Source organism: Lytechinus pictus, chromosome 16 (genome assembly GCF_037042905.1).
Source record: "Lytechinus pictus isolate F3 Inbred chromosome 16, Lp3.0, whole genome shotgun sequence".
NCBI classification, from domain to species: domain Eukaryota; kingdom Metazoa; phylum Echinodermata; class Echinoidea; order Temnopleuroida; family Toxopneustidae; genus Lytechinus; species Lytechinus pictus.
This window is the reverse complement of record NC_087260.1, coordinates 12,898,796-12,926,583: the sequence shown is the minus strand read 5'-3', so window position 1 is coordinate 12,926,583 and position 27,788 is coordinate 12,898,796. Positions and strand designations below refer to the sequence as shown.

Below are 27,788 nucleotides of genomic sequence, written 5' to 3'. Positions count from 1 at the left end.
TAGAATATAAAACGAAGTGAATTTAAAACATCTTTGCTTTTTCGAAAGGTGCCTATTTTCAGTTTTAAACCGTTAAAAGGCAAAGATATTAGCATATCACGCTCACAAAAATTTCATGAATTAATTGAGACATAAAACTCGGACCAAATGAATAGGAACTGTATGACTTTGTCATATGAAGTCAAATATCTGACTTCCACGTATCGGATTGGCTCCAATTAAAAACTTATTACTAAGGTTACTTTGCACTTATTGTAATTACCATGGGAATCTTGATTCTGATCGGCTGCTGAGCCATGTTACCATGGTAGTTGGCATAATAGCAAATATATTATAGTTGCAACTCTTTTGTGAAACGGGACCCTAGACTGATGAAAGATACCAAGGAGGTCGACCGCCTCAAAACAGCCGAAGACAGAAAGAAAGTTACATATATAACATGACAGGGAATTTCCGCTCCGCGACGCACGACGGATTCAAGAACACAGTAAATGTATTGAAAACGCCTGTCAAATGACAATGAACAGCTGGAGATCTTTGTCGAAAATTCGTGAACCGGAACAGCACTTACGTCCTCATATTCGGTGCCAACGAAAAAGTGCACATATGTCGTTTTTCCAGAGTCCAGGGCGAAACTGCGTTTTGATTCACCAATTTTCGAAAAAGACTTCTTGACTGTACATTGTCATGAAGGGCATTTGTTCTTGAATCCATTGCCCGTCTTGGAGCGAAAATGATGAATAAGTGTTTATCTTACCATTGGCCATGTTATTTGTTGGTGTCTCTGGCGGTGACTTACATCTATCCGTCTTCTCTGGGGTACTAGCCTTGGACACGCCCTTACCCATAATCTGATCCAAGCTAGCCCCGGCGTTTTCCTCAAGGAAGTACGTTTTCATCATGCCTTTCCCCTTCACCATAATTTCACCTCTCTCGCTGAAATGGAACGCATGACCCTCAAGACATCTGTAGTTATGATCAAGAGTAAATAGAATGAAATATAATATAGATATTATGAAAATTATGAAGTGACTAAGATTCTATAAGGATGCCGCACGCAGTGAAGCGACAGCAAAATATATTTGGAGGTGATTGGGCTAGGTGCCTCCCTTTTTTAAATCTTGATTAAAAATGGTGATAATTAAATGCTTTTCCGAACAAAATTTTATTTTTTTAAACCCTGAAAACTTGTCACAACCTTGACAGATTTAATAATAAGCATGGAAACTTATGTAAGCATAATCCACCTCTCCTGCGCCAGTATACCTTACAACAACCAGTCTGGTTGACTTGATCCCTTTTTCTAACTTCTGGGGTAGCTCAATTCAATTCAATTCAATTCTTTATTCCATTTCCATTCAAAACATAATACAAAGTAATATAAAGTAATACAAAATAAGTACAATTTTATAAACGAGCATTCTTACTTCGTAAAACAACAAAAAACAGTATAATATTGAGCATAAATGGAAATGAGGGGGTCCACTAAAAAGCAAAGCTTGTAAAGTGTGGAGCCCCCTTGGAAATGAAGAAAATATAATCGACTTATTCATATATGCGTTTATATACAGGAAAGAAAAAAAAAAGGAACAAAAAGGTCGAAATCATATTTATGTAAACATAATTACATAACAAATGCAAAGCTCATGTTACTATCAATTTTTTTTCATACTTTATGAAACAGTTGTTTCATTTTCGGTCAGTTTGCCAGAGGTTTTCCAGAGAATGTCCAGATATAGCAACAACGAATAGATCAGAAATGAACTCCAAGTATTGCAGTTCATTTATTACCAGCAGCCTTAATAGAAGAATAACTTCTTCCTCGGTTACCAGAGAAAATACCTGCAGATCTTTAATCAGTTGGTATTAACCTTTTATGGTTTATAAAAGCACACTTAGAAGCTTTTACTATGAGCTATACGGAAATGATTATTATATTCATGATCATATTATGTTCAAACACCGTGTACTCCCTGGTTTACATCCCTTCCCAAGAGATAACTTATTCCCCATAAAAACAGGGTGACTGTCTCATACCTAAAGGAGCTAGGCCTACAGCAAGTCTTGATATTTCCCAAATGCCTTGGTCCAGTGACGTAGTTACGTTTACCTATTCAAGAGTCTTGTAATCCCGTTATTTCATATTTCAGTGTATGAGCAAGAAATAATTAAGAAATTTGATGATTTCGCATTTTACCTGTAAGTATTATCACTGAGATGAATTTTACTTGGGAGACCATGGCTCTCCATTCTTGAGGCAGTGTTGACAGTATCACCAAAAAGACAGTATCGGGGCATCTTCTCCCCTACAACTCCTGCTACCACAGGACCAGAATGAATACCAACTCGAATCTACAAGGAAAACAGAAAGAAGATGTTATATTATCCATTGTCTCGTATTCGACACCAAGTCGCCACGCAAGTACTCTGACAAAGTACTCTCGAAAAAAAAAATGGGGGTGGGGCTGGAGCACCCTCAGCCCCCCCCCCCCGTTCCGCTGCCCCTGAAAATCACAGTCGGAACAACTTCACCCTATAAACGAAACAAATCGAAACACGAATGATCGATATCAAGGACGTTGTTCCAAAGCTCTGGACTTGCCCTTTGATCAAGAAAACATGGTGGACGATTTGGACTCCTCTATGTCCTAAACTCCAAACAATGTCCCCAAAGTTACTTACCCCGATAGGTTCCCGGGTGACTGGAGACATGACCTCTTTGCATATGACCATCATACCAAGTGCCTGATTGGCTGTCCTAGCAGCGTGTGAGGCTACCGGAATGGGAAGACCACCTACTACCATGTATGCATCGCCTATTGTCTCGACCTGTCACAAGAAAAAAAAAGTCACAGAACATGATCATATCCGTAACCCAATCATCTACAGATGGATCAACGCCAATCTAGCAACAGTCTTATGATGTCATACGTATTGAAAGCTACCAAAGCCATCATTTTTCATCCAGAGATTGTGTGCACCATTCGTTTTGAAAGAACTAACCTGATCGGTGAAGAATGATCGAGATCGAGAAGTAGTATTCTACGATCATTGTTGAGTAGGGCTTTCTTCAGATCGTTGTCTATGATTAAGTGTTCCGTGTTGTATCTTCTTTACAATGTTTTAATAATTATGATTACAGAAATTAAAACAAATATACGGTGTAGTCGTTCAAGGACTATGTGTGGACGTGTTTTATTAACATGTACCTTTTTCTTCATTTTTTTTTGATAAACCGACGGTTTCTGTATGTATCTTGAAAGGACATATCCAAAGCCTTTGGTCCAAATGACCTACAAATGTGAGTCTAAATGTAAGCTGCTCATATCGATTTGTATTAATTTTGGCAATCGTATTCGTAAAACTAGAGGAATTTGAAAAAGAATCACAAAATACATAGAATAGAAATGTAATACATTTCTTAAGCGGCTGTTTTCGTAAGGTACATAACCTTCCCCAGCTCAAATAACACGCCAGAAATATAAAAAGTATAAAAACTGTACCTTGTAGACATCGTGGACCGATGTAAGTTTGTCGAATCTTGTGTAGAGAGCATTGAGCATGTTGACAATATCAATGGGACGGCATTTTGAACAAATATTGGTGAAAGACACGATATCACTGAAAAGAATTGTTACCAGCTCGAACTCGCCTGTGGGATAGAAATTAATAAAATCAGGGATCGAATAGATTTACCATGATAACGTTGTAGTATAGCATTTTACCAGTTAAACTAATATAGTTTGTGTGGTGCAAAAATATAAATCATTGTCTAAATCACATTTTCAGAAAAAAATGTCTAAAGAAATACAGCTGTCAGTATCTCTACTCCAAACTACAGCTGTTAACATTTGCCCAGGGGGGGTGGCGTGTTGAAAAAAAAAACATTAATCCATCATTTACTTTGGATAATTTGCAGGTAAGGGAGCTAGTGATATGATGAAAATTAAAACTAATAATTAATTTCCCAAAACCAAATATTGATGAACTCACAAAATTTACAAGGTTCCATACCCCCCCCTCCTTCGTCAAGCCAATCACCTCAGCATCTAGCTGGGTTTTGGCTTGGTGCGGCTCGAGGTGGCTTGGTGCGGCTCGAGGTGGATTGGTGCGTGAGGGAATCTCGGTAGCTTCCCTCTCCCAAGGGCCAACTTGATCAGAACGAAACTGACTCCAGTCCGACCAAAATTCCTATGTTATTTCCAATAACATAATCGGTCGGTTAGGAGTCACTTTCATTGGCGGGCTTCGACATTACTCCGGACTTTTCGCATTTGCTACAGAGAAACTCTTGACAACGCGCCAATTCCTTTGAAATTGCAAGTCAAATCACGATGGGGAGCCGAGAGGCTTTTGTCGAATGTTGGTAGACCGGGACACCATCAGAATCTCTTGACTCTGGACAACGGCACATTTGCAATTGTTCGTCCGGTGCAAATCTTCGGATGATCTGCTGTCCCAGTCTATCAACTTTTGACAAAAGCCTTTCCAGCTCTCCATTGTGATTTTAACTGCATTTTCAAAAGAATCAATGCGTTGTAGAGGGTATCTCGGCAGTAAATGCGAAAATTCTCTATTCTTAAACCTAGCACAAGAGTACGAATATACTTACCAGCTTCAACTTTCTTGCCATCTCGGAGCTGCTCTGCAACCTGTCTGGGAAGCATAGAATGGAGCAGCATGTCTGTCTTCTTCTTCTCCGCCTCAAGTTCTCCTAACGCTGACCGGAGCTCTTCCTATAAGTAATCAGGGATTTAAGAAGATATGAGGTCGTTACTGATTAAGACAACTTCAAGGCTACTATTGCATCACGATTCTTGTTCACGCTGTTTCTATGGCTATCGTCTTGATCTGTGTTTCTGGAAGGTGTCCATTCAGTTTATCGACTTGGTTGCCAATTGCCGAGTCGTTTATAATTTCCAGGTCATCATCAAGAAATGCTAGATGGCTTATTTGCAGGTATTACCCACCCGTGCCCCCCTTCAATGTGCAGTGTTGACATTGTGACCCGATTTTGTAAGAATCCACTTTCATATAGCGCTTAATACAGCGGAACAACGTCTCTATGCCCTTTATAGATTTATTTATAAGAGAAAATATTTAATGGACCGTTCGATGTGATCACTAAACATTAAATATCCTACTCTCTAAAGATCTGAATACTCATATAAATACTCTGATTTCAAATATAGAGCTACATGTACTAGTAAAATAATATATTCCGTATCAAATTATGAGGTTAACATATCATGATTACCTGCCTAGGTCTCAAGCAAAAGTAGCATTTACTCTGATCTTATGATGCTTGCAACTCACCAAAACAGGTGACCAAAACATTGAGACTATCCGTATACTCTACTCTCCAAAGAGAATACTTCATATACGTTTACATTTTAAAAATACAGAAAATGTCCAATGGTCCAAAATCGGATCGCAGACACGTCCGAAAGGCATGAACTTTAACGCATAATCATCTAGGCCTATGTGTGTCAAATTGTCCGGTTATGAAGTCGCTCCTTGTATAACATTATATCTCTTACCTTCTTCTGTTCGAGCTGCTTCCCAAGTTCAATCTCTGCGAGTCTTTGATGATTGAAGAGGATGAGATCCCTGGTGATATCATGGAGAGGGATATCTGATAAATGAAGATTTCTTTCCTCTAGCTCCTTCAGACTGGCAACACGTGGCGAACAGGTAAACAACATAGCGTCTAAGGAGTCCATCCAAATCATCTGACCTGAAGAGCAGGTAAAGAGAATTTGTATTTTTTGAAGCGGCCCGCATGAGTCTATAGCTATATTCTTAAAAGGCATTAAATTCCATACTTACAAAGAGAGAAAGAAAGATCTAACTCCGTAACTTGCATAAAGTTTATATGGAACTATCATACCAAAATATTGCCTATAACATAAAAAAGTCATTCGTAAGCATTGCGATGTTCTTATTTACTTGGATGTGTATTCTACAAAAGAATGGACTCTCTTGATAAAAGGAGTGAATTTTCACCTTTTTTTTTACTCCACTTAGTGGTGACGTCAAGGATCGGGCAATTTGGTGTGAATTAAGATTAAACCTTCTGATTTTTTTTTTCAAACAAATTTCGTCTCTCTTAACTCCCCCGAGGAGTGAATATGTTACTCGATTCCTAGACATGTTAGAGAGATAAATTAAGACAGAGAGTGATAGAAAATGGTTGATTTTGCGGTGCACATGTACATGATGGACATTGGCGCCATCTACGTGGAATCGTTTATTCGTGAATATCTGCAGCGGCAATTCCGATTGGTTATGGACATGGAACCTTCGTCATCATCACCTCAGTCTGAATAATTTATTCTCATTAATGCCCCATCCAGAGAAAGAGGCCTGCGGAATTCCCAGCTTTTAAATTAGGGAAGTATCAGACAAACAGCGCTATTAACTTACCCTTCAAAGACGTCCAAATTTATTAACACCCAATTTTCCAGTGTGGTTGTTGAGTGATTGTTTTGTGGATTTTTCTTAAAGGAAACAAATTCTGATTAAGCACATGAAATCAAACGAGTGGGTATCATTCCGAGTATCTGTGTATGAGCCATACAATTTACGATTATACATTTCCCACGCAAATGGTATTGCTCAGTAACGGTTTTCCGTGGTGATGTATATCATTTGATATCAATACAAATTCTGTCTAATATTCATGATGTTTGGCTATTGGATAAATCATTATTTTAGTTGATACGGGCGATAGAAGAGGGGGTTCATTTGTTACCTCTTAGTTGGAGCATGGGCTGTTCTTCCCCCCATCCAGGAATTATCATCTCTCGTTTCGTCTCCAGGACGAATTGCATATTGATAAACTTGCGTATACTCGGCACGCTCCAGTCAATCTGCGGATGCAACATGTTGAAAAGAATTTCCACAGTGGTGTCTTCCATGGTCCGCAGCTTGGGCAGCGCCCTCTGTATGTGAACGCCAGATTGCAGAAGTCTGAGTTTCGAGTCAAAGACTAGGTGATAGGGGAAGTATTCACAGAACATTCGCTGGTCCAGCCAGAGCTTTTCGGGATACGAAGGGGAGAAGCTTCCATAGTCGTTTGCGAGGGAGACCAGAGATTGGACATTGAGGGTCGCCGGCCGTTCGTTGTTCGGTTTAAGATCCTGCCTTTGTCGAACATTCTGTTGAAAATGGATTTAATAAGTCATTGCATGAAACAAAACCTCAATCCAAATATATATATAAAAGTAGTAAAATTAAGCATTCAAGGGTCAAGACTATAGTATATCATAATGTGACAAAACATTTATTTTGAAATGAAACCGCATGGAATATTGTTTCATCGATAAACATGTCACAACCAGCACAGACTCTGATCAATATTCCATGGCTGATCACGGCTGACCAAGGATAATAATTGATCAAACCCATGAAAGGTACAGTCGCCCTCACAAAAATAACATAAAACAGTTCTTAGAGAATCACGTTCTCGAAATCTTCCGTATTGAAAGCAATTTGAATGGGTCATCGGAAATGACGGGCAAAGTTTAACAACTTTCTACACCAATTCTGTAAATATCAAATTACATGTTTGTCAGTGAATTGTAGGAAGTAAGGTATTTTTCTTCTAAAATTAGAGGGGCTAATTTACAGCGTGGAGATATGCCAAGATGAAAAGCCAATCAAATTATTCTCTTAACCACTTCAGTTCATCTTTTAAGTGAGGGAAATTCATTTGCGGCTAAACGCATCTCTTTCCGAGTAAGATACCCTGGAACACTAACCAATAATGTTGAAAACCACAAGAGGCTCACGTTTGAGAAACTAGAATGGAATTTTAAGGAATTCCTTTTAATTCAAGAACAGTGCGGTATTTTCTCAAATAATTATGCGCATAGAAATGATCACTAAGGAGTGTCAGCTTTCTAAAAAAAATATACGATTTCAAAGGTGTTTATTTTCAATCATAATAATTTTCCTATCTTCTCTCGTTTTCCTTCTCCTTCCTTCTTTTTTGTTCTTGTTCTTCTTTGCTTCCAATTTCATCGTTCGTATTTCCTTATTTTTGATATTTTCTCAGTAAGGTTATTTTCGAAGTTACATAACGATGAGTTATTGTAATCAATTATGTAAGAATATACCATTGCATGGCATGCCATTTTACAATATTATATTTTCTTTACCAAGACAAAAAAAATAATAATAATAGGAACAATGATTATGTTTAACACAGAATTGACTTTGATATCTAAGTAAAGCAAGTATTCAATGGTACTCAAGTCAATCTTAGCATATCCCCATCATAAAGGGGGCATTTGATCGAAGATCCTATGGAAACATGACATTCAGAACGAACTCTCATTGAAGAATGATGGGTGGCGTCTGTTCCCTTTACATTATAGGGAGTTTTCACGACGGGGATATATTCTACAACATAGAAAATCTATTGTCGAAAACCCTTCATGGCAAAGCAGCCTTTGTCAAAAATCGGTGCATCAAAACAAGTTTCGCCATGAACTCTGGACAGCGACAGTTGGTAAATTTTTCGTCAGCTCAGAATCTCACGACGATCAGCTTTCCCGGTTCGCGAAATTATTTTTCCCACCGAGTTCTGGACCGACATATGAATATTCATGACTTGCGTCTTCGGATTGAGAGTACGCATGCGCGTGGACTTAGTCTCGACCACTGCCGATCGTAAGCATTCACGTTGCTCAGAATGAATTAGCATCGTCAAATTACCGGTACCCTTACATAGTTACATAGGTCTTATATGCTTAGATCTATATATATATATATATCAAATTTTTAAACACTTAATAAACTAGCTGCCATTAATGGCAAGACATGTGCTAGGGTAGGGCTAGCTCCTAGCTTAGGCTAGCGCATTAACTTTACCTCAAATCTGGACCTGTCTAATTAATGCCTAGTACTAATCAGTGTTGTAGTGCCTTCATGCTCGGCCTTGGTACTTTTTCAAAGCCTTGGCCTTGAGGATTTTGAGCCTTAAAATTTTAAGGCATTTTCAAGGCATTTTCAAGGCTTTTTCAAGGCATTTTGTATTTTGTACTTTCATTTGTTTTAAATAAGTAATTATAAATGTTTCAATTGTTTTTTTATATATATTTAATAACACTAATGGTCAATACTACCAATCACCAGTAACAGTAGCAGCAGCAGTAGTAAGTGTACTATCAGTGTCATCAATTGTAATTGTCACCATTATCAAGAAATTCAAACAAAGAATACATCAGTTATGAAAAATAGCATTATGTATTGGTAATGTGTTGTAATCATATGATGATAATGACAGTAAATAATAATGGTCATGATCAAGATAATAGTGCTTTGATGACAATGATAATTTTTACATCTGACTGCAATTTTGACAACAATTTTCATACTTTAAACATAGCTAACTCTAAAGAACGATAACAAGGTTGATTTCTATTCCATTAGGATTTTCCTTGTATTATTTTCTTTGGCCAACAAGAATGTTTTAAGTCTTAATGATATTCTAAAAAGATTTGGTAAACTTGAACACAGTCTCCAATTTTGTCATATCCAAATGGGTTATGTCAATGGCATGATGAGCCAGAAACTTTGAGGGGCCAAGCATGGCATATATAGAGCAAAATTTCTGTCAAAAAAAGAAGAAAGCGATTGAAGCGAGCGAGTGAACAAAATTTGTCCCCCTCTTTCTATAAGAAAAGCTAATTTTGCAATAGATTGTTTAAAAAATAATATCACATTTACTCCATCTTTTCCCTTCCCTTCCCCCCCCCCTTGTCTAAGTTTATTCTTGGTGGTGGGACTTCTTCTTCTCTCTATCTCTCTTCTAAATTTTATATTTGTTTTGGGTCAGATTGACAAAACAAAGGGGAAAAAAAATTTACTTCTTTTTAATCATATATCATTCAACATTGAATCTTATTTCTCTACAGTTTCAAGGAAATAAGCAACGTATTTGTTTTTTGTGTCAATATGGTTTCAAGAAATAATAATTAACAAAAAATAATTTAATAATTATCAATATTATCAATAAGTATTAATAATTAATGATTAATTAACTGTTTGATAAAAGTGGTTGTAAGCAGAAAAAAATATGAAAACTGACAAGAGTCCTAAAAATGACTCATTTTCAGTTTAAGCATTTGAAAATTTTAGCTTGCGCTTTGTGCTCTCTTGCCCCCCCCAAAAAAAAAAATCCCTGTAGGATTTTTTTTCCAAATGAAATATGCCCTTTTTAAAAAAGAAATACCTTCTTTAATAATAAAACATAATACATTTTAGGTTCGAAAATCACAGATTTTGAATCGTGCTTGCATCAATTATTGTTTAGTACAGTACTGCTAATGGTTACAAAAATGTATAGAATGTTGCTTTATGGTTGAAATATCACAAATATTTGGCTCGCTTCCTGCACTCGCATCAATTATTGTACTCGTTCTCTTCTCGTTCGCAAGAAAATGCTTAGAATGTCCAGTTTTCAGGTTGGAATATCACAAATTTTTGAGCTCGCGCTTTGCGCTCGCATTATTTTTTATTGGTGAGTTATGTATCTTATTTAAAATGCAGTAATTAACTGCTTCCTTTACTGGTCAGTATATAAAAAGAATTAGCGAGCGCAAAGTTATTTTTTAGTTAGATACACATCTTTTTCATGATTACAAAACCAGCTCAGAATAAACTAATTACCATGTCTTATTACACGACATGTCAAGAAGTTTGAGCTGGTGATTCGCGCTGGCAACATCGCGCAAGGAAATTTCAACAATGATTAGCCCCATAATTGACCATAAATCAAGTTTTACAACATAAGAATAGATTTTTTTTTCAAAACCGCTTGCACGCTATGCTTTCTCGCTGAGAAGTAAAACCTAAAGCAAAATATCTATCTTATAATTAAAAATCACTTTAGAAAGCCTTTGCTCAACTTAATTTCTATAAAACACACAATTACTTCACGCAGTTCATAATCTCATTTTGAAAATACATGTATCTGTTTGCACAAAAAAACTCATTTTGATAAATGGGTGCCTTTTTGGCGTTGACCCCCCCCCCCATAATAATTTTCTGTTGCCCTTGTCCCATGGAGTGGAGAAAAACATACGTTGAGAATGCCAGGATCAGATGACCGTGGTATAATAATAATTATTGCAATGTAAATCGCCTATAGAAAAATTATGGATTATGTGTACACAGGTAACTATATCATTATTTTAATATGTCTCTATCATGAAATTATTTTTGTTTTAAATGTACAAAGGTTAATTTTTTTTCTCGCTCAGTCCCCTCGCTCACATACATTTTACCATGTGTGATGTCTGCCGCCTAAGTATTGTTAGTTCATTGTTCTGTATATCGTAAGTTTGAAATGCCTTGGCCTTGAGGTTTTCAGGCCTTGGCCTTGAGGTTTTCAGGCCTTGGCCTTGGGTTTCCATGCATTGGCCTTGGCCTTTGGTATTGAAGCCTTGGCCTTGGGTATTAAAGCATTGGCCTTGGAGGTTTGAGCCTTGACTACAACACTGAATAGCCGACTAATGCCATGGTTAACTTCGAACTGGTTAATTCCGAACTTCACGTTTAATTAGGTTTAGACAAATATTAGCTTATTTGCCATGGTTTAATATGTCTAGTCCGTATACAAAACCAGTCCTAGATCTAAAAAAAATTATCTTAGTTCTAGTCTAGTCTCTATATCTAGACTCTGATCTACGCTGTATCAGCATGGAACCACTAGTGTACCAAGGGGGGGGGGGGGAAGACTGTCCCTCTGACGAGTCACAACTGATTCAGGGGACGTGCCCCCTTTGAGAAGCCAAATTAATAATTTGTAATGTAAAAATGCAATGAAAAAGACGTATGTCCCCTTTTTTGAACGTGAAGATCTTTTTTTTTTGCTTGCCAATTTTTTTTTTCAGCTAAGAAATCCATAATTTGGGGTGAAGACCCTTTTTTTTTTTGGGGGGGGGCTTGTCACATTTTTTCGCGGACGAAATATCCTCTAAAAAATTTGCCCCCCTTTTGGAAAATCCTAGGTACACCAGTGCGTGCATGGAACGTATTCTAACGTCAGTGATCTTGATCCCCGTCTTCACCCAAAATTAAGGATTTCGTACCTGAAAAAAATTTGACAAGAAAAAAAAAAAGATCTTCACGTTCAAAAGAGGGGACAAACGTCTTTTTTCGTTGCATTTTGACATTACAAATTATTAATTTGGCTTCTCAAGGGGGGGCACGTCCCCTGGATCAGTTGTGACTCGTCAGGGGGGCAGTCTGCCCCCCCCCCCTTTGGTACACTAGTGGTTCCATGCTGATAGCGCGTAGATCAGAGTCTAGATCTAGAGACTAGACTAGAACTAAGATATTTTTTTTAGATCTAGGACTGGTTCTGTATACGGACTAGACATATTAAACCATGGTAAATAAGCTAATATTGGTCCAAACCTAATCAAACGTAAAGTTCGGAATTAACAAGTTCGAAGTTAACCATGGCATTAGTCGGCTATTCCTATTAGTTTTAGGCATTAGACAGGTCCATATTTGAGTTAAAGTTAATGCGCTAGCCTAAGCTAGCCCTACCCAAGCACATGTCTTGCCATTAAAAGCAGCTAGTTTGATAAGTGTAACTTAAGAATTGGATGTATATATATAGATCTAAGCCTATAAGGCCTATGTAACTATGTAAGGGTACCGGTAATTTGACGATGCTAATTCATTCTGAGCAACGTGAATGCTTACGATCGGCAGTGGTCGAGACCAAGTCCACGCGCATGCGTACTCTCAATCCGAAGACGCAAGTCATGAATATTCATATGTCGGTCCAGAACTTGGTGGGAAAAATAATTTCGCTCCCGGTTCATCCATTTTCGACAAAGACCTCCTTTCAGCTATTCATTGTGTTTTGATGGGCATTTTCAATATAACTTCTATGGTGTATAATCTGTCCCCGTCGTGATTGCGAACAATTGATTGCTAATAACTAATGAACATTACTAATGCTGTGCTATATTTTCATCCCGGGATAGCTTTGAAGCTGCTGAAAGGGATTACTCTTCAAGGTTCAACGTTATATGATGATACACACTCTAAAAACGGTTTATCTAATATTGGTTAAAATGTGCAAATGTATGTTTGTTGGGTAAAAAGATACCAAATATTTTATCAATTTTACGCAGTGTTGCGTTTGAATTTACCCTTCAAACATGCATATTGCCCAATATTGGGCGGAAAATACCCAGCAAACACATATGTTCCCTTTTTACCCAATATTGGGTAAATTTTTACTCTCTGTTTTTAGAGTGCAATAAAACCGGTGAAACCCACTCAGACCGAAAAAAAAACCTTTCCAAATAACGTAGCATTGGTCGGTTAGTGTGACAGTTCCCATGGCCCTGTGAAGCGGGGGTGCTTAAACACCCCCCCAAGAAAAATATATATTTGGGGGTGTTGTGTGTATTATTCTCCATAGATAGCACCCCCAGGTATTCTTGAAAATGTGTGAAAATGGAAACATGTAACTAAAATGACCTTCATTTCGTAGTGAAACCAATTTTTTTTTTTGCTTTTCAAATTAACATCAGCACCCTTTGAAAAAAATCGTTTCGGCGACAATTGCTTTGATGCAAAATCTACACGTTAAGTCAAACTTAAAACCTAACTTCCAAAAATAATAATAAAACAGTTAAACCCTAATCTGATCCAAATCCCCATTGCAATCCTAACTCTAACCCTATGCCCTCTGAGATAATGTATATCAAGACTGGAGTAATTGTAGCATACTTTACATCATTTAACCGGGAATTCAGGTTTAAAGGCACATTTTATAAAGGGAACTCAAGCCCGAAAGTAATATAAATTGAATTGGTGGATACATATCTAACAGGCAAAACCTGGAAGGTTTATTGAAATAGGATGGAAAAAAAATGAATTTCTGAAATTTTGCATCACTTTGTTGAAATTGTAATAAACTGTAAAATGAGTGGGCTGGTGATGTCATCCGCCCTCCTTTTTTCTGGCATATCACATGATGTGATTATTAAAGAGTGGGTATTGTTTTTTCAATTTTAAGATCATATCTGTAAGTAATATGTACCTGGGATTTGTATAAATAAATTTTATTGTCTTTCAATATATCCGATAAATGATTTCATTATGATTCAAAATAGAAAACTGAACGACAGGGCAGATGGAGAATTGACATTAACACTTCATCTTTGCATATTCATGCTAAAATGCAAACATATGTTTCATCAAAACATTCGAAACCTATGAAATCAATGACTCCGCCGTTTGTATCAAATTCAATGATATTTGTAATGCGTTACTTGTGTAAACTTATTCAACTCGTATTAATTTCTGCCTGGAGTATCCCTTTACAATTTTCTGAAAGAACCCCGGTAATCGGCAAAATATCATAATACATCACCATCAACATGAGCAAATAGCTCTTGTTTACTTACGTGGTCTTCGTCCTGGAGAAATAATGGCGCCGAAAGTTGAGGAAGCAAATAAAGAAAATTACCGATATTAATCATAGATAAAGTGAGAATTAGTATCAAAAGCAAAATAAAGATACAGCGCTGTTATTTATTTCTTGTTCTAAACTAAAGAATATGACACACAAAGAAGTAACGTTCTATTAGGATATATACCGTTAGGTTTAGAACTAAGATTTTAGCGATTAGTTAAAATGAGAAATTGTTAATGACGATATCAATAACCAAATTTCCAAGAAATATATAATTACAATCGAAAATTGAAGAGTATGAATTAAGAAATTGATATATATTTATCAATGATATCGTTTGACCATAATTACTGCACAGTACTAGTTATATTAGTAATAGAAAAATTATTAAGAATTTCATACTTTTATCAAAACAATTGTAAGAAATTTCCTGAAAAGGTATTACCATGCTTCATTACTAGTAGAAATAATGAAGGCGAGAATTGGTGATATGTAGGGAATATCTCAGGTAAGCGAGTGAAACGCCATGTGTATTGGTATGCAAAATGATTATATATATATTATGGTCATGATCACAGGGTAGTAAAAGGTGTAAAATTATATAGGGATAAAGATATGAAGATATGATTATATAATTGTGAGACCGTTATGACGGAATGATAAAGATAAAATGCACTGTAATTCATGCAATGTAAATAATGTAATAATCCATTGTCATATATTGCTAGTAAGTACAATAAAAAAAAACCGGATAAAGTAATATCATGCTATGTTTAATGGGGAAGATGCAAATAAACCCTTCGTTCATGCTTTTGATCTATTCATGCATAATTATTATATAGGCCTACTGGTATGCATACATGTCAGTAACAATGTTCATAACACTATTATAATACGATTAACATTCTATAAAATAAAAGTATTATCAATTACGCTTTATTTGAATTATAAGAAACGTGCAAATTAAGTCCATGCCTATCCTTATGGGAAGAATCTCGATGGAAAGAGACAAGGTGGCTGCCGTCATTTAAAATGAGTCCCAGTCATCCAAAAGGGGCAGCAATCTTAAATTGACAGTCATACTAGTCATGACGCGAGCAAATAGGGGGTGGATAAATTAGGGTAAAACGCAAATTTAAAGTAAAACCATAAAAAACATTTATTTAATGTAAGCGACTAAAGATACTCACGGATACGCAGCGTTTCCCAGAGGAAGTGTAAAAAACTACTCGCCATTCTCCAAGATGGTTTTCGCCTACTAAATCGTACTCATGCTTTCACAATTCTGAGATCATACAAAATAGGCCCACAAGATGGTAGCTCGACAAGCGCCGGTCTGCACCCCTTATACCGAGATCCGAAAGTGATTGCTTTATATCAAAATGGCGACAGGCCTAATCGGAATCACTCCAGAGCTTTGATCTGCCTCTCTTCCATCAATTTGGTCCAGATTAAGAAGAATGAGCAGAAATTTCAACCCTGAATACTAGTACAACACCATTTTATTTATGCTTCAAGAGACTCAGCACACAGCCAATTCGAATGTTAAGATTCTGCGTGTTTTGTGAGATCTTAACGACACACTATTTGCCAAAGAAGCGGTCGATTGACTTTCTTTTATGATGCGTAGAAACTATTTAATTATAAAGACGCTCTGTAAGTATAATCGTGTCAAAAATTTAGAAAAAGGTCATAGTTATAAAATTATGCTAAAAAGAAGATACAAGTCTTATTTGGGTTACTATGTTAAAGCATTAAACCCTATGAGCTCTGCACGCATATCGCTTGTGCTTGATAATTATTCAAATAAATCAGCAAATATCTGTATAGACGCACAGCCCTGCAACTTATTACAGATTCTGCGAATACTTGGATTTGTCCTGTTTGTCGTCGTGATATATTTAACACAGAAATCGTAATTCTACGCATGTTACACATGTTAGATGTTAATAGTATAGGCGTGGGTGCACTAAACATGCTAAAAGTTCAGTTTCAGATGTCGCATTTTCTTCCCTTTCTCATTTTCACTTCAATTCGACGATTAACTTGAAGGACCATTGGGCATTAGGTGAGTGCTACGCTTGATAGCTAATCTTCGAATCTCGTGTATGATTACGGCGGGATTACATGTTAAGCATCCTTAGAATGACTGATGAGAACCAATGTTACTAATCACCGATAGTTTCTCTCTTTAACACGTCCATCAAGAGTTTCGAGTTACCGTGTTTACCGCTCAAAAGAGCTGCTATACAGACGGACCTCGCTCAACGCAAAACCAAGTATTATTGCAATGAGAGTCAATTCTTAGATTTATTATATATAATTCATGAACGTACGTTGGCTTGTTTATCGTTTATCTTTTAAGTCTATTTCACGCTATCGTTGAATTTTCCTTGCTTTCTAGTTACGATTATGATAAATCTAGGGCTTTTACTATCCTTTAACTTATGCTTAAGATCGGTCATAATTTTTGTAGTGATGTATGTTGTATTCCATTTTTTTTCAAATAGATATCGATATTAAGTCAATCGCAGCTCAATGTTGTCATGGTAACAATTATAATCAGGTTTTATGTACTGTTTATTAGTGCTTGGTCATGAATTATCTTAGTTCGACTCGAACTTTATAATCAAGAGAGACACTGATTCATACTGTATATCATGTTTTTGTATAACAATTTTAAGGGTAAATACGACATTTTGTGATTATTTCGAAGAGGTATAAAATGTTCAATGGAAATGTAATTTGGGTGTTCCATTGCCTATATTGTGATGTTGGATAGTTTCGTTTCATAGGCATCAAAATGGATTACGTAACTCACCCATTTATAAGGCACCCATTCTGATGACGTCACCGATATATTATCATCAGTAGTGATGTTCTAATGAGAGGGTAAAAGATGGAAGTCATGATCACGTTGACCAATCACAGCAATGGATTATAGTCACGTGACGTGCAAAAGCATGCATGGAGAAGAGCAGAGATTCCAAATTTTCGAGGAAATGACCAGATTAGCCGGTTTAGGTGTAGAATATTCACTCTAAACAATAATTGTGTCTGGTAATGGTCATATTTTCCAACCCGGAAGGATAGTTGGCACACGAGTAAATATGCAAATAGATGCTAAACGAATGTGTGTGTATATATATATATATATCTGAAAAGCTTGCTTTAGCGTGACCTAACGATCAAATGTATTATTCACAAGCATATAAATTGAATCATGTTTCAGCGGAAATGCTTGTATCCCTCTTCCTAATGCAGTTTTCTTTAATCGAATTGTCTACCGTTCCCTAGAGCGAATGGTGACGGAGATATTGATTATTGATGCTATTTGGCGGTTATTTTCCAAATATTAAAGATCAATAAGTTTGATAGATACTAATGGATGCATCTAACATTGCAAAAGAGTCTGTTGCAAGCTTTATTGGAATCGTAGACGAAACTAGGATGAGAATAAGGCACGAAGAAAACACACAAGTCTCTATTAAAATGCGCTTTTAGTACAGTCTGGTGTAAGATATTCATTTATGTCATAACGGGTGATCATGTGTGAAGAGCACGATTCTTCTTTGATTCTTCATTTCTTTTTTTCACAGAAGGCATGCGCATCATGACACTGACAGAGACTGTTCATGTTTAATTAATTGCAGGGATTTGCTATGTTTGGAGGCAAGGCTGGTGGAATGGATGAAATTTAATGCACTTTTAGTTTTAGATTTCTCTGGTTTTCTCCTGGCCATTTTAACTTCGAATTTGGAATCTCTCTCGAGGACAAGTGCAGGATGAGAAGGATCGAAAAAAAAAAGATGGTAGAAAAAAATGATAGGATGTACAAGATGGACTGATACCCCGAACGAAAATGAAAAGAGAGAATTAGAAAAAGAAAATAAAGATTCTAAGGAACAAAGTGGTCATAATATTAATAATGGCATTATGTAAAAAAAGTACCACGTGCATTTATTATTATCATTCGTATACTATTGTGATAAAGAAATAAAACTACAAAAATTAAAGCAGGCATTTACTTTACAGGGTACTTTAATCTTAAATAATGATGATGATGATGATGAAAATGACACGTATTGTTATTTTATCATTATTATTATGATTACAGTGTTATTATTATTATTATCATCATTATTATGATTACAGTATTATTATTATTATTATCATTATTATTATTTTATTAGTAGTATTATCATTATTTCTGTTATCATCGTACATGAGTCATGTATGATAAATGAACCATTTGCTATCAGAAAGCAATTATTCATAATTTCTTTAGAAACGAAATTAAGGGTTTCATTCTATTGCTTAAAAAACTGTGTAAAATTAATATGATCAAAAAGTTAAAAATTAATCTCACCCTTTTGTCCAAGATAATTGTTAAGAATCGACAACTATAAAGACTATTCGCAAAAAATTAACTTATATATATATTAATACTGTAAACAAGGTAAAGCATCATAGTTATGCATTTTTGTACCATTTATACCTATAATTATATTAAAATCTTGCTATGTCTATAGTTATTAATTCATAGAAACTAGTGTAAGCCTATTCAATTACCAATTATTAGCATTAAGAAAAAACTATGTGAATTTGGATTTATATGAGCATTTCTATGCAAATTTAAATTAACTTTATGTCTATCTGCTGCAGAGTTTTTTTTATGTGTAAAAACAATAAATCTCCTTCATTAAGACAGAACACGAAACCCTACCTCTTTATTGTGTTCCGATTCGCTCTGCTGCGTTTTATCGGATACCGATTTTGGCGAAGTAGGATCCTTGATTTGTAATTTCTTTTGAAAGATGGCAAAAGTCACGTGTTCCTTTTTCCCGTTCCTCTCTTCCTCGTGCGTTTCATCTAGGACATCCATTCTCACTTCACTTTGGAAGAATTCCCTTGCTACCGCTCGAACAATGCCTGGATAGATAAAACATTGTTAAATTACTCCAAAAAACAAGCACGATTCTTGAATAACCGTTTCATTGTGTAAACGTGCCATGGCGCAAACGTTTCATCGTGTATACGTATCTGAGTGTAAACGTATCTGAGTGTAAACGTTTAATCGTGCAAACGTGTCTTATGGGGCGTTGCAAGAAACTTGAGATCAAATGCAAATCTATTTTTGTTCCCTAAATCAAGCATATGTCATGCAATTAATTACAAATTTGTGATTGATCGCTAATCTGCTTCATGAAACAAGGAGTGTAATCCGATTTGCCACAGATAAGATTGATCAGTCAATCGTAAAATTGCAACATAATATTTGCGATTGATTGCAAATATTTTCTTGCAACACCCCCTTAGTGTATACCTGACATATTACATAAAAAAGACCAGGTGGGTGTTTCATAAAGCTGTTCGTAAGTTAAGGGCGACTTTACGAACGACTGGTGATCCTTCCTTGTGGTAAATGGTATATTAATTGGCGATGGTTAGGCGTAAGAAAGGTGGAGTCGTTCTTAAAGTCGCCCTTAACGTACGAACAGCTTTATGAAACACCCACCCTGCTCTACACGATAGTAAAGGCACACTCTCCCGCTTCCATACCCATTTATTAACATGATCATATCAAACCTCACGGTCCATTTCAGACGAACCATATACATGTATGAGGCTTTGGGTTTGATATTCGCGCTATGCACCCATAAACATTTACAAAGTTCATATCTAAACTGAATATTTATATTCTTCCCCTAAGTAACAAAGACCAAATGAAATGGAAGCTAATGCATTTCATACTAACATTACTAAGAGGCAGCAGAGCAGTGATTAACATAAGAAATATAAGCCCTCTGGATATTGTAGAGACACGTGCCAACTATAATACCATTATAATACATAATCTGAACAAAATAAAGCATTGTATTTAATAGGTGACTGTATCATTTCCAAATGTCACCCCCCCCCCCAAAAAAAAAAAAAGGGGGTATACAAATAAATGTATAGAAAATCAATTTGTAAAAAAAGACAAATATAAATATTTCAGAAGGGGAAAATAAATAGTTCATATATAATATTAACCTGTCGCGTGAATTATAATGCAATCATCAAGATCGAGCAGTTTCGGGGGGGGGGGGGTGTTTACGAAGACAATGTCATTAGTCATATTTTCCTCCAGACGGTAATCCGGATAATGATTGAGACTGATATCCGGAACGTCTTATTTCGTTAAAAGACATGACCATTAATTTCTTATAATCCTACTCGTTCTACATCATTATTTTGACTCATTCCGTAACCCTTCTTCAAATTCAGACAACATTTCTTATAATCTTTCCTGAGGGGTTTAAATTACGAAAAACAATAAACATGTTGATGCGTGCAAGTAGAGACGTTGGTTTCCAACGGAGTGGGTAATGACCTGCTATTTTAGTAAATCGAAACGTATATAATATTGTGCAACACGTCGAACGTTGCGAAACAGCAAACACCTTTTCTTACTCTCCTTTTCTCTTCCTCTCCCTCCCTATACCCGTCTCTATCTACCTCTATCCCTTTCTATCCTATTCTGTCCTATTTCCCATCTATCTTTACATACACTATAGAGTTAAATACGTACCTCTATGACTTACACACACACGCGCGCGCGCGTGACGCACACACACACACCTTCTTCACACGCAAACACGCACTCATATACCTTTTCAAAATCTGTGTTATTTTTTCTTTCTCTCTATTTCTTTTCCTCTCTTCTCCCCCCTCTCTCTGTCTCCTCCCCAAATTCCATAATAAAGTTGTGACTGACCTTCGTCAATGACTGCCGTGGTATAATATACTTACAATCAGGGCAAGATATGAAACAACTGTAACCCAATATGTTTGATCCAACTCCAGCAATCTTCTTTTTTTTTAAGTGTTAGATGGTCAGTGACCCGTTGCTTCAGGGAGAAGTATTGTGTAACATGTTTTATTAAAGAATGGACCAAGGTTTACCATTCCTTGTTTGGCAGCAGTTGATCCAATGACTTGACAGGATGCAGTAAATGAAATGTGTAATATTACACGGGGTGGACGTAGGGCAAATTTCCTGAATGTATTCGATCTGATCGCAGTGTATATGCTAAAAATAAGAACTGTGATGTAACATATTTGTTTACTCTTAGTTTTCTGATGTCATGTCTGAAATATACTCCCCTTTATATCACACTCTCTGTTGATTTCTCTCTCCTATATTCATGCAAGGTTATGAATTACTGACTTTATCCCCACAGAATCATACTGTTGTTACAACTATCCAAGATTACTTTTATCCCATGTATAAAATTATTCTACTCTTCTCCTTTCTTAAATTTCAACATATAACATTTATTTTATTACTTTTACATGTCATTTTGTTATAGTCACTGTTATTGTATATATTTTGTATTTTGCCTTGTACAGAATTTCGCTATTCATCCTTCGGCTGCGATGAAGTTTTCTTAATAAACCATTTCAATTTCAATCAATTTCAATTTCAATTTCACAATTTCTCTGATTTCTTTTAATATTCCTGTTTAATTTTTTTTTACTTTTATACATTGGGAACAATGTTGCTTGTAGCATTTTCATTTATCTTAATGAAAGAGCACTGTTGATTAAATGCCCTGCTCAAGGGCACAGGTGCCGTGGCTTGGGACTGAACCCCGGACTTCCATGCGTCCAGTCAGACACCCCTCATATTTAGCGTTTTTCCTCTCTCCTCACACACTCATACCTACATAGGCACCCACACATATCCACCCACACATATCCACCCACACCGCCACACACACATAAACGATTTTTTTCTTCTTTTTTCATATACTCTTTGTCCCTCTCCATCTCTTCCCCTTTCTTCTCCACCTCTCTCTCTCTGTCCCTCTTCGTTAATGCATAACAATGTACTATTGTTATCAGGGTGAGATATGAAACTAGTACTGTAACACACCTACCTACACATGTGGGTGTACAAACACCCATCCCCTTCGCTATATTCCGATATTTATGTCGTGCGTATTACTGCCTACTCGCTCTTTCCTTCTCCTTCCATAACGCCTCTGTCTCTCAACACCTACATCGTCGTCATCAGCGCAGTCATGACTACCACCACCACCACCATCGTCATCACCATCCCCTTCATCCACAAACTCCAACATCACCATCATCGTCATCATCAACACCACCACCATCATCATCACCACCATCCCCTTCATCCACAACCTCCACCATCATCATCATCGTCATCATCAACAATACCACTGCCACCACCACCACCACCATCATCATCATCCTCATCACCACCATCCTCTCCATGCACCACCACCACCACCATCATCATCATCATCTTCGTCATCAACAGTATGTGGCCGTCATCAACAGTATGAGGCCGCCATCAATTTCAAGCTTAATCGCTCACGATGATGGTCTCCTGCGTTCATTAGTTAATGTTTCTATTTATTATTATTAAAAAGTGAAGTATTTGCTCACACCATTTCTTGTTCTTATTATGTATTATGATTATATTGCATGATTTATGGATTATTATATATATCGTAAACAATGTAAATACTTTTGATAACGTATTGTTGTGAACGCAGAAATAAAAATAAAGCAAACAAACAAGCCACCACCACCATCATCATCATCATCATCATCACCATCCCCGTTTTCATCCACTTCCACCACCATCATCGTCATCATCGTCGTCATCATCAACACCACCACCACTACCATCATCATCATCACCACCACTACCACCACCGTCGCTAAACTAAGATTTGGCATCCTTACCAACTACTATGGGGTGCAATCCTTTCCGATGTGAGTAGTAATGCAGGATGAGGGCGCCGTCCGATTGCCTTCTCTCGCACCGGAAGGAGGGGGCCTCCATCTTCTTGTAGGAGAAGCTGAGGTACGAGTGGAGGGCATCCAGGTTCTCCAAGAAGCTCTTGAGGTTTGACCCAAGAACCCTCAGCATCTCATCGTATCCGGATCGCTGGCAGAATGTGAAGAAGAACTCCCCGAACAACTCTAGAATCACCGGGATTGGTTGACCTGATCAAAGGTCAAATAGAAATTATATGTATTCACTTAATTAGCATAAGCTGAATATTTCGAATGTCCATAAATACTGATTATTTGTTTTGGCACACTGTCGACATCCGGGGAATTTCCAAGTGGACTGTAAATCAAGATCTGAACTTCATGTATTTACGGCTTTCAGAACAGCTTGGTGATATACATATTCGCACATTTTCTCTTCTTTCCTGGCTGATAGCTGAATAAACACAGTGCATACTGATAAAGAAACAACAGAATATGTCATCTTCAGAAACTACACTGCAACCAGAACAGACAAAAAATAAGAAATGATGAATCTTTTGACATAGAGTATGTCATCCGTTTCATAGATATATTTCATATTATTAATCATTTCATGAAAACACCGTGTAACTTTGAGCGAGATGCTCGAAAAGAGATTTTGTGAATTACACAATGCATACCTTCATAGAGGTAGTAGTAGTAGAAGTCGCAGTAGTAGAAGAAAAAATAGTAGTAGTAGTGGTAGTAGTAGTAGTAGTAGTAGAAGTAGTAGTAGTAGTAGTAGTAGTAGTAGTAGTAGTAGTAGTAGTAGTAGTAGTAGTGGTAGTAGAAAAAGTAGTAGTTGTAGTAGTAGTAGTAGTAGTAGTAGTAGTACTAGTACATGTAAGGTCAGAGGCAGCAGTTGTAGTAGAGGCAGCAGCAGCAGTGTAGTAGTAGGAGTAGTAGTAGTAGTAGTAGTAGTAGAAGTAGTAGTAGTAGTAGTAGTACTAGTACATGTAAGGTCAGAGGCAGCAGTTGTAGTAGAGGTAGCAGCAGCAGTGTATTAGTAGGAGTAGTAGTAGTAGTAGTAGTAGTAGTAGTAGTAGTAGTAGTAGTAGTAGTAGTAGTAGTAGTATTAGTAGTAGAAGTAGCAGTAATTGTAGTGGTAGTAGTAGAAGTAGTAGTAGTAGTAATTGTAGTAGTAGTAGTAGTAGTAGTAGTAGTAGTAGTAGTAGTAGTAGTAGTAGTACTAGTAGTACTAGTAGTAGTAGTAGTAGTAGTAGTAGTAGTAGTAGTAGTGGTAGTAGAACAAGTAGTGATAGTAGTAGTAGTGGTAGTAGTACTTGTAAGGTCAGAGGCAGCAGTAGTAGTAGAGATAGCAGCAGCAGTGTAGTAGTAGGAGTAGTAGTAGGAGTAGTAGTAGTAGAAGTAGTAGTAGTAGTAGTAGTAGTAATAGTAGTAATTGTAGTAGTAGTAGTAGTAGTAGTAGTAGTAGTAGTAGTAGTAGTAGTAGTAGTAGGAGTAGTAGTAGTAGTAGTAGTAGGAGGAGGAGGAGGAGGAGGAGGAGCAAGATGTTAATAAAAGTTCATATTATCTGACTAATTGTGCTGTTAAAGGTGGCTTTATATATACGTTATAAATAGGTACATTGTAACGTGGAAAGAAAACTTTTAAAATAAATTATTACTTTTTACACTGACAAGGGAAAACCGGGTGACGTGATTCTATAAACATGGCAAAAAGAATCTCACAACTTGAAAAGGGAAAATACAAATAGGAAAATTGGTAGGGGCGATAATGGGTGCCAAAACTAGGTCTTAATAAACAATTCAAACGTGTCTATGGTCAATGAATAAGAATTTCAATAAAAGAAACATGAAAATGAGATAAACAAAAACGCAGATGGTATAAGAACTAGAGGATGAAAAAATCAATCGATAATTCTATTGTTCCTTTCCTGGTTAAAAATAAGTCGTTTTTTTAAGTGAAATTGTAATTTGTTTTTATTCGAAATCATTAAGGGCAGGTCTGGCACGACAAAAGGCAGATGTTTCTGAATTGACGCGAATCTGTTTAATGTGATTAACTATTGATTTTTAGAGATTGCACAACGCCCTTGCATGGTGTCAAAAGAATAAAAACAATGTCACAAAACAGCTGGAAACAAATGATTGTTTTTTAATTGCCTTCTCTTGGTATTGTTGAATAATAAAGTCAAAAGCCAGGTGACTTTATCCTTTGTTTAGATTCGATTACTTTGTTGAGATTGACATGAGTTCTCTAGGGCTTTAGGCGAGGCTTTTAGATGAAGGTTACGTTTTCGATTTGTTTTTGTTTGATCAACGTGATAGAGGCAATATAAGTTATTTTTAATTTACTCATTATAAACAATTCAATAAAGAAATACGTGTTGTGAAAACTGGTTGTTAAACATGGAGTTAGCTATTGTTATTTATTGTTTTGGAAGGAGAGATCTCGAACGAAAGTTTTCATATGAGTATTAAAATGAATGAATGCTAACTTTATTCAGCTCAATAATGAAAACAATTGAAAGCAAGAGTTATTCATAACCAGCGATCGACATTCCTTTGCTATACTAAATGTAACACATTATCAAACATACACATGGAACTCGAGGATGACACTTTCTTACACAGAAATCCACTAGATTTTAACATGATAAAAACATAGGGCCTCCAATACATTCTACTTACATCAGACCTACATGTACTTCTATAATTATTCAATATATATCTTTAAAAGTTTGAAAGTTTGAAAGAGACTTCAATAACTTATTAATTCAGGAATATTGTAGACTACCGTGTTTACATGTGATCGGCTTTTGGTTCAGAACCGCGAGCCGATGCAGAATCGGCTTTTGGTTTTATCTTGCACCGCGTTTACATGCTGCATCGGCTCGCGGTTCAGAATCGGCTTTTGGGGCGAAAACCTGAAATGATCCGCGCACCAACAATATACGTCATAATAAAGACAACGCTGGATCCGTGCGCTTACAAGTACGTCATGTACCGTGTTTACACTTAATCGGCATTTGGTTCTGAACCAAATGCCGATGCAGAATCGGCATTTGGATTGCGTTTACAAGTTGTTACAGCTCGCGGTTCAGAACCGCGAGCCGATGCAAAAACTTCAAATGATACGCATACCTACAATATACGTCATAATAAAGACAACGCTGGATTAGTGCGCTAACAATTACGTCACAATGGTAAAGTAATTGAAATGCGCACAAATTGCCGGTGCAGAATCGGCTTTCTGTTTACACGTAGTAAAAAAGCCGATTCTGCATCGGCTCGCGGTTCAGAACCTACTACTTTGGTGGTGCAAATTGCCGGTTCTGAACCGCGAGCCGATTCAAGTTACTCGCGTTTACACGCTATGAAAAAGCCGATGCTGCATCGGCTCGCGGTTCAGAACCGCGAGCCGATTCAAATGCCGATTAAGTGTAAACACGGTAATAATGGTAAAGTAAATGAAATGCGCGCCAAGCGCCGATGCAGAATCGGCTTTCTGTTTACACGTAGTAAAAAAACCGATTCTGCATAGGCTCGCGGTTCTGAACCTACTACTTTGGTGGTGCAAAATTGCCGATTTTGAACCGAGAGCCGATGCAAGTTAATCGCGTTTACACGCAACAAAAAAGCCGATTCTGCATCGGCTCGCGGTTCAGAACCGCGAGCCGATGCAAAAGCCGATCACATGTAAACAAAAACCTGGCCATTTACACGATTTGTGTTACTTTTTTCTTTCCACACCGGATAGTGAAATTCACTCCCCTTGAATTCCACTGTCACATCAACGAAGCCAACTCCATGGTCCCATAACACAAAGGTTAGCGATTGATCGTACGCTTGATTTTTACGATTGATTGTACTTGTAGTTAATGCAGTTAATCGTTACAACAATGTCATACGATGATTGCTAAGCTTTGGGCTACGTGGCCCAGACGGACTGCGCTATCTTGAATGGGATATCATCGGTCGGATGCGAGTTCTGAGCCCCATCTTACAAAGATTGATCCGATCAACCTAAACTATATGGATATCCAGCAATGTCATAATTTTTCATACAGGAAGTTTGCACAATGCCAGTCATTAAACAGAGAAGCACACTGAATATTCAAGAAAACGATGAATGCATGAATATACATCATGTCTAGAAAATATATTGTGAACAAAAAAGCATTTTAGATGTTGACGTTGCTGGCCTTCCATAGTTGTGGTTAATTGGATCAATCGTAACTCACTGTAAGACGGGGTCCAGGCATAAATATGTTCGGAGTGGAAAAAGATTGACAATCCACTCTCGGGGTCAGTATTCTATCTCACCTGCAACATCACTAGCTGCTTTGACTAGTTTTAACGTAATCCCATCCGTATAGGTTGTGTGAGAAATGAAGCTGTCATCTACTCCAGCCAGTGTCCTGTAATGATAAAAAAAATGTTATAAAGAAATTACTGACTTGAATCCCGTAGTCCAACTCTTAAAGAAGAATCAAACCTAAATAAAAGGTTATTGTTACAGGAAAAAACACAATTCA

General features: G+C 36.8%; 1 protein-coding gene across 1 annotated transcript in view; it reads right to left on the bottom strand.

The window, feature by feature from the left end:
- The window catches only part of LOC129278803 (guanylate cyclase soluble subunit beta-2-like), a 58,010-nt gene that overhangs the window by 9,989 nt on the left and 20,233 nt on the right, over positions 1 to 27,788 (bottom strand). The window contains exons 2-12 of the mRNA XM_064111616.1: positions 27,577 to 27,671; positions 23,216 to 23,479; positions 19,179 to 19,384; positions 14,445 to 14,456; positions 6,755 to 7,160; positions 5,541 to 5,737; positions 4,613 to 4,736; positions 3,504 to 3,652; positions 2,683 to 2,829; positions 2,198 to 2,352; positions 758 to 966 (exon numbers count right to left, since the gene is read on the bottom strand). Of these exons, the coding sequence (XP_063967686.1) occupies positions 758 to 966; positions 2,198 to 2,352; positions 2,683 to 2,829; positions 3,504 to 3,652; positions 4,613 to 4,736; positions 5,541 to 5,737; positions 6,755 to 7,160; positions 14,445 to 14,456; positions 19,179 to 19,384; positions 23,216 to 23,479; positions 27,577 to 27,671 (1,964 nt within the window). The remainder of the gene's footprint in view (positions 1 to 757; positions 967 to 2,197; positions 2,353 to 2,682; positions 2,830 to 3,503; positions 3,653 to 4,612; positions 4,737 to 5,540; positions 5,738 to 6,754; positions 7,161 to 14,444; positions 14,457 to 19,178; positions 19,385 to 23,215; positions 23,480 to 27,576; positions 27,672 to 27,788) is intronic.